The 13056-nt window shown below is 41.1% G+C and overlaps 1 protein-coding gene across 10 annotated transcripts in view; it reads right to left on the reverse strand.

Moving 5' to 3' along the window:
- Positions 1–13056, reverse strand: part of focad (focadhesin) — a 243647-nt gene that overhangs the window by 192174 nt on the left and 38417 nt on the right. For all 10 annotated transcript variants that reach the window (XM_078569505.1, XM_078569555.1, XM_078569487.1 and 7 more), the window contains one exon: positions 1472–1626. In XM_078569505.1, the coding sequence (XP_078425631.1) occupies positions 1472–1626 (155 nt within the window). The remainder of the gene's footprint in view (positions 1–1471; positions 1627–13056) is intronic.

Raw genomic sequence — 13056 nt, forward strand, 5'->3', positions numbered from 1 at the left:
TAAATCACGTATCCAGCTTCACGGAGGCATCGATTTAAGCTTTGACCTCAATTTTAATAATGTATTGCCCAAACACAATCATTCCACTCTCATAATATGCTCACAACAACCTCTCTCAAATCTGTTCTTTGCATTGAATTTTGATCTTACATTGTTTTGAAATGCTAACTATTGCATGGTCAAGTTTTAAGAGCAGCAAGCCTAATCTTTCTTAGAAATGTGTAGTTCTTTTTGGTTGTAAATTTGATGATACACTTATTCCAGGTCAGGTTTTAAGTATTAAACTGGTCTACCTGTACTCAATAACAGCCAACTCCAAGTGAAGGAACAGCCTAAATCTCACTTGGAATATTGGGCAGAATCCTGGCTTTGCAGACATGTACTGGGAAATGTACAGGAGCTTGCAATAAAGTAAAAAATGATTTCAATAAAGGTATATTATAAAATAGCATCAAAAAGGCAAACAGTATGTTATTTTGAAAGTCAAGTCAGTAGCAGATGACAAGCAAAATCAGTGGAGAGCATTTTAAAAAATTTTGTAAGAGTAATAAACATTTGGAATGAACTACCAGGTAAGGTAGTGGAAATAAAGACATTAGGACAATGCAAGTTATCATAGGAGGAGGACTGGAAGGTTAACTATTTTACATCCTTTACATTTTGTTGTTCTTAACTCTGAAGGAACAATATTGCAAATAAATTAAATATGCAGCTGATTCGGGAAAAAGTCAGTCGTTATAGTAATGGCTATGGACATGTGACTGGAAAACCTGAATTTTAGCACTTTGGCCATAACATCCTTTACACTGGCTAGCCCACGGGGCAGCAGTTCTGTATTTTCAAAACACTGCTCAAGTTTCACCCCGTAAATATTTTCACTCCCTTCTCAAAAAGAAAACAAGAGGATCAATCATTGGTATCCACTTGCACAGATACAGAGGAGAACCCAGAGCTCTCCAAGTAGTCAGGTGTGCACTGCTGCTATGTCATGCTGCCATGGTCATGGGTTCAAAACCTAGAGCATCCCAGCCAGTCCCTGGGTCATGTGCACCCTTTAAAGGCTCTTCTGCCAACAGCGAAGTCAATCAGGGTGTACATTTCTCAGTAACTCCCAATAAATCAGCAATATATAACATAAAAGTCACTTCAAGGCAAGATGACAAAATGTCATTTCTCCAAGATTGTAGAGGCCAATCTCTCCCTAAATCTGGTTAAAACTGATAATAAGGGGGTGGGTGAAGTGGAAACACCTTACGCTCTTCCAAATGTTATCCTCATCCACAGTATTTTTGCACATAAAAGGCTAAGCGCCTTCCCAAACTCACATCAGTCATGAATGTACATTTACATGGATTATAAGCTTTTACAGTTAAATCCAATGCTATGACAAAGGATATTATCCGTGAAAGCAACTGAAATGTCTCGGTCCAACGAAAAGGTTACTCAAAGCTCGCTTAATGATTTCTGGTACCTGGCAGAGGGAATTAGCTTCAAAATTCCATTGAGCACATAATTAAAATCAGCATGGTTCCGTGCAACAAGTGCAACCAATGCCTCACAGCAGGCTGTCCGAACCACCACATTGTCACTGCAGCACTTCTCCCACAACAAGTTCAATGCAGGGCTCTGGAAAAAAAAAATGATAAGAACTGTATCACAATGGTCAATTAAAATGCTTGGCTTATCACTCCAGCATACTAGCTAAGCATTTCCATCAGATAAGCAAGCAAATTGAGACTGCCCTCAAAAGTTTAATTAATCTTGCTCACTTAATTATCATTAATAACTTCTTGAAAACTATCATAAACATAAACTTCGTCAGGTTTTCAGAGAACACTCAAAAACTCTGTTAATGCGCTCATTTCATTTTCAAAAACTTCAACATTTCTTTGATTATTTTGTAGAACTGAAGAATTTCACTCAACATTTGTGGGGCTGATTTTTTTCTGACCTTCTGCCACCAAACACTGATACCCAAGGTGCAAAAGATCAGATAAAAAGGGATCAGAGATCTGAGATATGAGGTTTCAACCCCTTTAGAGAGTCCTAGGCTTTAAGGACTTGCATACGACAAATGCAAGCCCAATATTCCTATTTAAATGAGGTTGTAAAGGAATTCCCAGACTCCCACTTAATCCTCCTGGCCAGTTAGGTTACTAAAGAAAGATGACTTTCGGACTTACACCCGAGACCATCTCAATCCAGAGGGTTTGAGGGGCCAGGCAGTAAGGACAAGTCAAGCCACAATGAATGAGTGGCCGTTTTTTCAGCGTCACCTCCATTTTCATATCCATGTTTCTTCTCTTCTTTACAGTTTGCCCACTTCCATTTGGCATCTTAGCTTTTGATGTCTGTATCTTTTCAATGTCTTTACTTAATACTTTAGCTATTTTAAAATCATTGTGTCCTTTTCATGCTTTTTCATTTCCTCATTCAAGTGGTCATTGTCTTTCATCTTCCAGTTTTCACAAGTGGCTCTTGTAACATCCCAGCCGAGAGAAATACAGCAGCACTTTTTCAGTGATAAAAACAAAAAGCTAAAAGCTACTGCGGATGCTGGAAATCCAAAACAAAAACAGAATTACCTGGAAAAACTCAGCAGGTCTGGCAGCATTCTTCTCCACCGATGCTGCCAGACCTGCTGAGTTTTTCCAGGTAATTCTGTTTTTGTTTTAGCACTTTTTCAGTATTGTACTTAAGTATCAGTCTGGATTATTTGCTCAAATCTCCAGAGTGGGGCTTGAACCCACAACCTTCTGACTCAGGGATGAGTGCACTACTACTGAGTAAAGACTGACACTTGACTGGGTAAAACCAGTTCCATTGTTCTCCATTCATTCAAACTGATGTAAAACTAACAGCAGCTAGACCATTCCCCTGCCTTCTCCCCATACGTCTGCACATTCTTCCTTTTAAGATAATAATTCAATTCATTTTTGAATGCCTTGATTGAACCTGCCTCCACCATACTCGGGCAGCGCATTCCAGATCTTAACCACTCGTTGTGTCTTCATTGCTGCTTGCGCCAAAACATTAAATCTGTGCCCTCTCATTCTCGATCTTTCCACCAATGGGAACAGTTTTTCCTTTTTCATGGTTTGAATACCTCTATCAAATCTCCTCTCAACCTTCCCTTCTCCAAGGAAGCGTCCCAACTTCTCCAATCTATTAATGTGACTGAAGTTCCTCATCCCCGGAACCATTCTTGTGAATTGTTTCTTCACTCTCCATAAAGCTGCATGTTTTTCCTAAAGTATGGCACCCAGAACTGGACACAATACTCCAGTTGAGGTTGAACTGATGTTCTATACAAGCTTAACAAAACTTCCATGCTTTTGTACTCTATGCCCCTATTAATAAAGCGTAGGACACTCTGTTTTATTTATAAACTGAGCTCTCAACCTGTCCTGACACCTTCAATTAATTAGGCACATATACACCCAGGTCCCTCTGTCCCTTTATCTCTTTTAGAATTGTACCCTTTATTGTATATTGTCTCTGTGTTCTTCCTACCAAAATGAATCAATCCACACTTCTCTGCAATAAATTTCATCGACCACTTGTCCGGCCATTCCAGCAACTTGTCTACGTTCTTTTGAAGTTCTACATTATCCTCCTCACAGTTCACAATGCTTCAAAGTTTATCATCTGCAAATTTTGAAATTGTGCCCAGTAAATTAAGGTCAAGATAATTAATATACATATCTGGAAGAGCTAACGTCCCACCACCGACCCTTGGGAAACTTTACTACAAACCTTCCTCCAGTCTGAAAAACATACATTAACCACTACTCTGCTTTCTGTCACTCAGCTAATGTTGTATCCATATTGCTACTGTACATTTTATTCCACGAGCTCTAACTTTGCTCACAGGTCTGTTGTGCGGCACTGTATCAAATGCCTTTCGGAAGTCCATGTGCACCACATCATTAGCAATGTCCTCATCAAACCTCCCTATTACCTCTTCAAAAAACTCCAGCAAGTTAGTTAAACATGATTTGCCCTTACCAAATCCTTCTGAACCTTCCATAGTCAGCCTGGTTCTCGGTTGTAGCATTCACCTGACATCTCTCAAAAGCACATCTTTTTCTTCTTCATCTTAATCTCTATCTCTTTCATCATCCAGGGAGCTCAGGTTTTGTTTGTCCTCCCTTTGCCCTTCATGGGAATATAGTCTGACTGTGCCCGAACTCTCCCCTCTTTAAAGGCAGCCCATTGTTCAGGTTTGCCTGCCAATCTTTGATTCCATTTTATTTGGGTCATATCCATTCTTACCCCATTGAAGTTGCCCTTCCCTCAGTTAATTATTCTTACTCTGGATTATTCATTGTCCTTTTCTTATAATACAATGATCTCTGCCCCCTAAACATTCCCCGACTGACACTGGGTCCACTTCATTCCCAAGAACCAAGTTTAACAGTGTCTCCTTTCTCATTGGATGGAAACATACTGCTGCAGAAAATTTTCCTGAACACACTCTAGGAATTCTTGCCCTCTCTGCCCTTAATACTGTTATTATCCAGTCTATATTTGGATAAATAAAGTCCTGCGTAATTCTTGCAACTCTCTTTTAAATTTGCATTTTCTTAATTCCAATTTTAGGTAACCAGCACAACTCAGTGAAAAACAATTTCACATTTGCAGACAATCAGGTGACTTAAAATTACACAAGTGTGAAGATGTTTTTTTTTATATTTTGGGAATATGGTGATACTCTGTAAAGAAGGATCTGTGTGTGTGTGTGTGTGTGTGTGTGTGTGTCCATGATTAAACAAACTGGGGTGGGGGTCGGGGGAAGGTTCATAGAGACAGCTCGACAGAGAGTTAAGAGATAAAAGGGTAAAAGGTGGTAGGTGCATGCTTTTGTAATGGGAGGTTATGGTGAAGTTGGTTTTACAATAAATAGGCCGGGTTTTTTTAAATTTGCATTATAAGATAAGTAAGGACTTGACTTTTCAGCTGTTAAATTTCAAAGGAGAGTTTGGAAGTGACAAGGGACTTTTACAAATTGCAAATGATTCATAAGTAAACAAAATTTTTATATTTTGGAAAAGTTGAGTTCAAACAGATGTTTAGGACAATGGAATCTAAGATGAAAGGGGAAAAGGATATTTAAGAAAAGACGTTGAGCTGAGTTGTGGCAGCTGTGTGGAGGAAATGTCCAGAGACCAGCTCCGTGCTGAGAAAAGGTGTGAAATCTGAAACAGCCAGTCAAACCAGGAAAAACTGTTTCAGAAAGCAGTTTATGTTATGAACTTTCTTGGATTTCCACAGCAGAGTGAAGTGTTTGAATCGTAATGCAGTATACCTTTCCTAAAACAACAGCAGTTTTGCCTTTGGATAATATTACTGGATTTTTATAATTGAAATCTGTAAAGATGATGTTGCCAAGTAGTTTACTTGTGTGTTCTGACCACATGTTTTTTTTTGGGGGGGGGGGGTAGGGGGGGTGTTGGTGGTAATGTTGTGTAAGACTGTTTTAAGTGCGTAACTTTAATCTTGTGTGCTTAAGTTTTTTTTCTTCTTGTTAATAATTCTTTTAGCTTTAAAATCCTAAAGGTGTTACTGGGATTCTATGCTTCTGGGATCAGTAGTTCTTACCCTTGTTTTCAAAATACAACAAAAAGGTTATGATCAGTAAGGCAAGTTTCCCTCTGGGATTTGGCTTGCCTAACAAACATCAACTGTGGTCATAACAAATTTGAAAGCTCTTTGCAGGATTTAAAATTCCTTGGTTGAATTGGGATTTGTAAATTTAAAGGATATGAGTACGAGGAGAGCACTGAACTCGGGAGTTTTGCGTTGAAGGATTTTAAAGTGGTTGGACTGCAAATGGCTTTGCCATTTGCTAAGACTTTTCTGGGAGTGGAAGATGTGACTGTGGAGTATTTGAAATCTCGGACTAAAACTCAGCTGAGAGAGTAAGCAGATGAAGTGCAGCTAGAAAGAAAGGCAGAATTTTGTAAGGCTGATGTGGTTCAAGTACTTACTCAGCATTTAAAGTTAGAGGGGGTGACACCTGAAACTACTGTGTCACAGCTAGAGGTAGTAAGACTTCAGTTGCAGATGAAGCATCTTAAACTCAAACAAGAAATTGAACTGAAAAGACTTGAATTAGAAGAAAAGGAGAAATGAAAAACTTGAAATGTGCAGATTAAAAGAAATAGAAATAAAAATGCTTGCATGGGAAAAGAGGAGCAAGAAAAGGAAAAGATTGCAAGAAATAGAAATGCAAAAGCTTGAACTTCAGTTTCAGAGAGAGAAGTTATCAAGGAAGGAATGACAGAAGGAAAAATAGATAGAGAGCTTCAGAAAGAGAAAGAAGCCAGGCAATATGAATTGTCTAAAATGAAGTTTAGAATAAAGGAGGAAATGAGAGTTAGTAATTAAGATGGTGACTTTGATTCCTTTGAAGAATTTGATTTAACTAAATATTTCAGTTAGTGCCTAAATTTATGGAGGATGGAGTTGGAAGATATTTCACCTCATTTGAAAAGATAGTTATGAAATCGAATTGGCCAAGAGATGCTGGCCTATAATGTTAAAGAGAGTGTTTTGTCGGGTACAATAATGTGTGTATATGCTAGCTTATCAGAGGAACAGTCTGCAGACTATGAGGTAGCTAAAAGAGCAATACTAAATGCTTATCAGCTTGTCCATGAAGCTCATCAGTTGAAGTTTAGGACTGTAAGAAAGAGACCTAATCAAACATTTGTAGAGTTTGCAAGAGAAAAGGAAATTCTCTGGGATCAATGGTTTAAGGCATTGAAGTAAGACAAGACTTTTGAAAATGCAGAGAAATTATGATTATGAAAGAATTTAGAAATAGTATTCCAGTAACTATCAAGACATATTTAGCTGAAAGACAAAGTAAAAAAATCAGGGAAGCTGCTGTTGTAGCCGATACTTGTGATATTTCACACAAACAGTTGAGTGTAGGAAAAAGATCATACAGGGCTCAGCAAGGAAATTAATTGGAAGTATAGAAAACTTAATGATGGTAAAAGTGTTAGCAACAAGAAGCAAGTTGAAGGATGCCAGTCTATTAAAGATAGAAAGGTAGAAGGCAGAGATGAAGGAAGAAAAGTAGTATGTTACCATTGTAACATACAAGGTCAAATTGCAGGAAGTTAAATGGGAGAGCGATTTCTGAGTTCCTATCATGCAGAGTTCTGTAAGTAAAAGTGCTGTGGGCTCTGAGACCCAAATGCAATGTAGACCAGTAGCCTTTGTACAGGTGAAAAATAAAAAAAGTCAGTATTAGCCAGAGACATGGGAAAGTGTTCACAGCCTACACAAGAAAGTTCTGAAGAGCAAATTACAGAGGTGTTTAAAGACTTATTATGTGAAGGGGAACTACATCCATGTGTTTCAGGGACAGCAGGAAAGACTATTAAGTCAAGTGCAGAAAGAAATTGAATTTATGCGTGAAAATGACATCATAGAGCCCAGTCACAGTAACTGGAGTTCAACCATTGTAATAGTGCCAAAACTAGATGGATCATAAAGATTATGTATTGATTACCACAAAGTAAATGCAGTAACAAAGGCGGATTCATATCCTATCCCACAATTAGAGGATCCAATCGAGAGACTGGGTCTATCAGTGTTTATCATAAAAACTGACTTACTGTGAGGATACTAGCAAGTATCCTTAATGGAAAGGGCAAAAGAGATATCAGCTTTTCTAACTTTGGATGGTCTATATAAATCCCCTTTGGCACAAAAAATGCACCAGCAACATTTCAGAGACTAACAAACAAAATGATCGAAGGACTAAATAATTGCGCTGTCTATATTGATGACTTAGTGGTGTTCAGTCAAACCCGAGAGGAATATCTAGGACATTTAAAGGAGCTGTTTGACCGACAGCTGGAAGCCAATTTGGTGCTAAATTTGGCTAAAAGTGAATTTGCAAAAGCAGAAGTTACATATTTAGGCCACACTGTTGGACATGGGTGAGTGGCCCTACGAGATGCGAAAGTAAAAGCTATTGTAGAGTTCCAAATGCCTAAAACAAAATGGGAAGTTGCGAGACTTCTGGGCATGAGTAAATTTTATAGGAAATTTGTGCCAAATTTCAGCAGCGTAGTTACTCCGCTGACTGGGTTATTGGAGAAGAACAGGAGATTCCAATGGACACAGGAGTGTCAGACTACGCTTGACAGCTTAAAAGCTGTCCTAACGACTACACCTGTTCTGGCAGCACCTGATTATACCAAACAGCTTAAAATGGCTGTTGACGCCAATGATGTGGGTGTTGGTGCTGTGCTACAAAATGATGATGAACTGGGGACTTGAGAAGCCAGTAGGTTATTTCTCAAAGAAGTTCAATGCGCATCAGAAGAAATGTTCAGCGATAGAAAAAGAGACTAAGTTTTGTTTTAGCTTTGCAGCATTTGAAATGTTTTCTACTTGGGAGCTGAATAGAGACAGTCGGGAGTTGGGAGCGGCATAAATAGAGCCCGAGGATCGGATCATGGCCTTTCCTGCCTGGGAGCGGAACAGAGGCAGTTGGGAGCGGCACAAATAGAGGCCCAGGATCAGACCACGGCCTATCCTGCCTGGGAGCTGAACAGAGGCAGTTGGGAGTTGGGAGCAGCATAAATAGAGGCCGAGGATTGGACCACGACCTTTCCTGCCGGGGAGCTGAACAGAGGCAGTCGCGAGTTGGGAGCGGCATCTCAGCTGCTGAAGAAACTGAGTTGAAAAAAACCAATTGTGACATCACAGGAAAATAGTACGTTAATTGGCCGCTCAGTACTTGGTGTAAGGGGCAGTGCATTAATCGCCAGCTTAGGACAAAAGAGTTAAGGTAGATCTATAAATAAAAACTAAAGCTAAAATAAAATCAAAATGAATATAAAATAATATAGTTAAATTAAGTGTTAAATCAAATAATGAAAACAATACCCAAAACACATACCAATGCAATTCAGAATCGTAAAACCTTTAGTTTTATTTGTGAGTGGTACTAGCAATTAGTAAACACAGTAAATTGCAGTATATATAGGAATTATTCTAAATTAAATAACATACAGAACAATAGCAGGACAGGTGTTATGTTGCAGCTGTGGAATGTGATCAATATTGGTCGCCAAGGCGATCCAGGACAAACATCTGCAGGAAGTGTAAACAGCTAGAGAAATTCTGGATCAGGGTTATTGATCTTGAAGCCAAACTGGAGACACTGCGCAACCTAAGGGAGGGGTAGAAATACCTGGACACTTTCTTCCAGAAGACAGTAACACCTCATAAAATAGGCTCGTCTCTTTTGATTAGAAGTGAGGGGCAGGAGGAAGTGACCATGACTGAGGCAGGTACAGGGGCCGAGCAGACAGGAGTGTGCGAGAGGAGGACCCTGGGACAGGCAGTCAGCAGCATCTACAGGAGAGCAGTGGAGCAATAAAAACAGCATGAGAATTGGCGAGAGTTCGAGAGCAGAGGTGACTGAGGGAGTTCCGTGAGGAGGGAGGAGGTGCTCCTTTCCTTTTCCACCTTTCGTCAGAAAGAAGAGCGGCAGCCTTAATAAGCAGGACCTAGCGAGTAAATTTAACAAGGCGTAATATTTTTAAACTAGTAGCTATACTTGGATTTAACTGAGAAGCACCAAGAATAAGGGAAATTTAAGGCCAAAATGATAAAGTAATACAAATAATCCAAAGTAGAATAAAGTTAAATGTAAGAGAAGTAGAGTTAAGACATGGCAGGGCAGCTTAGTCGAATAGAATGCGTGTCCTGTGATATGTCCGAAGTCATGGACGTTACCGGTGTCCTAGATGCTAACATGTGCCAGAAGTGCTGCCAGCTGCAGAAACTTGGGCTCCGGGTTTCAGAGCTCGAGCAGCGGCTGGAGTCACTGTGGCGCATCCGTGAGGCTGAGAACTACATGGATAGCAAGTTAAGAGAAGTGGTCACACTGTAGCTTAAGGGCCTGGAGACAGAGAGGGAATGGGTGACCACCAGGCAGTCCAAGAGAAGTAGGCAGGTAGTGCAGGAGTCCCCTGGGGTCACGGTCACAAATCAGTTTTCCATTTTGGAAGCTGGCGAGGATGCTGGTTCTTCAGAGGAGTGCAGTCAGTGCCAAGTTTGTGGCACCACAAGCGGCTCGGCTGTACAGGAGAGGAGGAAGAAGAAAGAGCGAGCAATTGTGATAGTGGATCCATTAGTTAGGGGAACAAACAGGCATTTCTGGGGCCGTAGACGTGACACCAGGATGCTATGTTGCCTCCCTGGTGCCAGGGTCAAGGATGTCACAGACCGACTGCAGGACATTCTTCTGGGGGAGGGTGGCTATTCAGAGGTCATGGTTCATATTGGGACCAATGACTTAGGTAGGAAGGGGGATGGCGTCCTGCAATCAGAATTTTGAGAACTAGGTAGAAAATTAGCAAACAGGACATCAAATGTAGTAATCTCCGGATTACTCCCAGTGCCACGTGCCAGTGGGTACAGAAATAGGAGGTTAAGGCAAATTAATGCCTGGCTGGAAAGATGGTGCAGGAGGGAGGGCTTTAGATTGCTGGGACTGGCTCTGGAGAAGATGGCACCTGTACAAGCCTGAAAGGTTGCACCTGAACAGAGCCGGGACTGAGTTTGTTGAGGGGCGTTTTGCTAGTGCTGTTGGGAAATCTTTAAACTGACTCGGCAGGGGTATGGGAACCAAGAGAAAATATTAGAGAGGAATATCAGGGTACACAAAATACTGGGAGGGACAGATAGCACTAGTGTAAGTAAGTTACTAGGTGAGGGAGAAGTAACAAAATGTAAATCAGGGTTACTATGCATGTATGTGAATGCACTGAGAACAGTAAATAAGATTCAGGAGTTACAGGCACAGGTTGCCATGTGGAAATATGATGTGGCTCATAACAGAGACCTGGCTCAAGGAAGGGCAGAACTGGGTATTAAATATTCCAGGGTACAAGGTGTTCAGGAGAGATAGGAAAGGAAGGAAAGGAGGAGGGGTGGCAGTACTGGTTAAGGAGAGCATTGCAGTGAAGCTGGGAATTTTCCTAGTCTACATAGAAATTAGGAGCAGGAGTAGGCCATTCGAGCCTGCTCCGCCATTCATTATGATCATGGCTGATCATCCAACTCAATAGCCTGCTCCCACTTTCTCCCCATACCCTTTGATCCCTTTCGCCCCAAGAGCTGTATCTAACTCCTCTTGAAAGTATACAATGTTTTGGTCTCAACTACTTTCTGTGGTAACGAATTCCACAGGCTCACCACCCTCTGGGTGAAGAAATTTCTCCTCATCTCAGTCCTAAATGGTCTACCCTCTATCCTCAAGACTGTGACCCCCCCTGGTTCTGGACTCCCCCACCATCAGGAACATCCTTCCTGCATCTACCCTGTCTAGACCTGTTAGAATTTTATAGGTTTCTATGAGATCCCCCCCTCATTCTTCTGAGCTGACCTTAACAACATTTATCCAAGACATCATGATGTCATTAGTTATCAAGCCATAATTCTTGCCCATTTCTTCAATGGTCTCTCCCTTTACACTGGCTCATCAACAATCTTTCCATAGATTAACACAACATGCAATGATTAAATAGGTTTGTCATGTAGTGCTGGTACAAAATGGCTGCCACATCTGCCTATATAACAAGGCTGCTAAATTGCTGTCCATCAGCTCAGTGCAACAAATTAATTTAGTCCACTGTTGCCTTTCTGAATGGCACTGCCTACCTTCATGGCACTGCCCCAACCTGCCCCGTGAATGACACTGCCCTGGCACTGCTCCCAATTGCATTTCAGACAAAGGTTCTGAACTGGAGTCGATCAGGCTCTCAGATCATAGTATGTCTGTCCCAGCCATTTCATTCAATAAAGATTGCAACAGATTACATCATACAAATCCCACCGTACCTGCAAACTGTAAGCCACATCGTACAGTTATTCAGCTAAGTTTTATACAGTGCTGGAGAAAGAGGATGTGCCAAAAGGTTCAAGGACAGAATCAATTTGGCTAGAGGCTAAGGAACAAAAAGGGTGCAATTACCAAGCTCGATGTCTATAGACCATCAGTTACTGAGAAAGACGTAGAAGAACAAATCTGCAGGGAAATTGCAGAGATGCAAGGCTTAAAAGTGCATAAATCTGTAGGCCCAGATGAGATGTAAGCCAGGCTGTTGAGGAAGGCAAACGAAGAGTTATCAGGGGCCCTGGCAACAATTTTCAAATCCTCTCTGGCCAAAGGTGAGGTACCAGAGGACCGCTAACATTGTTCCATTAGTAAAAAAAGGGAGGAAGGGATAGACCAGGAAATTACATGCCAGTCAGTCTAACCTCGGTGGTGGAGAAGTTACTAGAAAGAATGTATCTGCACTTGGAGAGACACGGATTAATCAGGGACAGTCAGCATGGATTTGATAAGTGAAGGTCATGTTTGACAACTTTGATCGAATTTTTTTGTGGAGGTAGCCAGGAGTGTTGATGGGGGTAATGCATTTGGTGTGGTCTACAAGGACTTTAGCAAGGTTTTTGATAAGGTCCTTCATGGCGGACTGGTCAAGAAAGTTTGAGTCCATGGGATCCAAGGCAAAGTGGCACATTGGATCCAAAATTGGCTGAGAGGCAGGAAGCAGAGGGTGATGGTAGAGGGATGTTTCTGTGACTGGAAGTCTGTTTCCAGTGAGGTTCCACAGGGCTTGGTGCTGGGGCCTTTGCTGTTTGTGGTGTACATAAATAATTTGGACTTAAAACGTAGAGGGTAAAATCAAGAAGTACACAAATGACACGAAAATTGGTAGGGTGGTAAATAGTGAGGAGGATAGCCATAAACTGCAGGAGGATGATATCAATGGACTGGTCAGGTGGGCAGAGCAGTGGCAAATATAATTCAACCTGGAAAAGTGAGAGATAATGCACTTGGGGAGGGCTAACAAGGCAAGGAATTACACTATGAATGGTCAGACCCTGGAAAGTATTGAAGATCAGAGGGACCTTGGTGTGCATATCCACAGATCCCTGAAGGTAGCAGGGCAGGTAGATAAAGTGGTTAAGAAGGCATATGGGATACTTGCCTTTATTAGCTGAGGCATACAA

Source organism: Cetorhinus maximus, chromosome 2 (genome assembly GCF_964194155.1).
Source record: "Cetorhinus maximus chromosome 2, sCetMax3.hap1.1, whole genome shotgun sequence".
In the NCBI taxonomy this organism is placed as follows: Eukaryota; Metazoa; Chordata; class Chondrichthyes; order Lamniformes; family Cetorhinidae; genus Cetorhinus; species Cetorhinus maximus.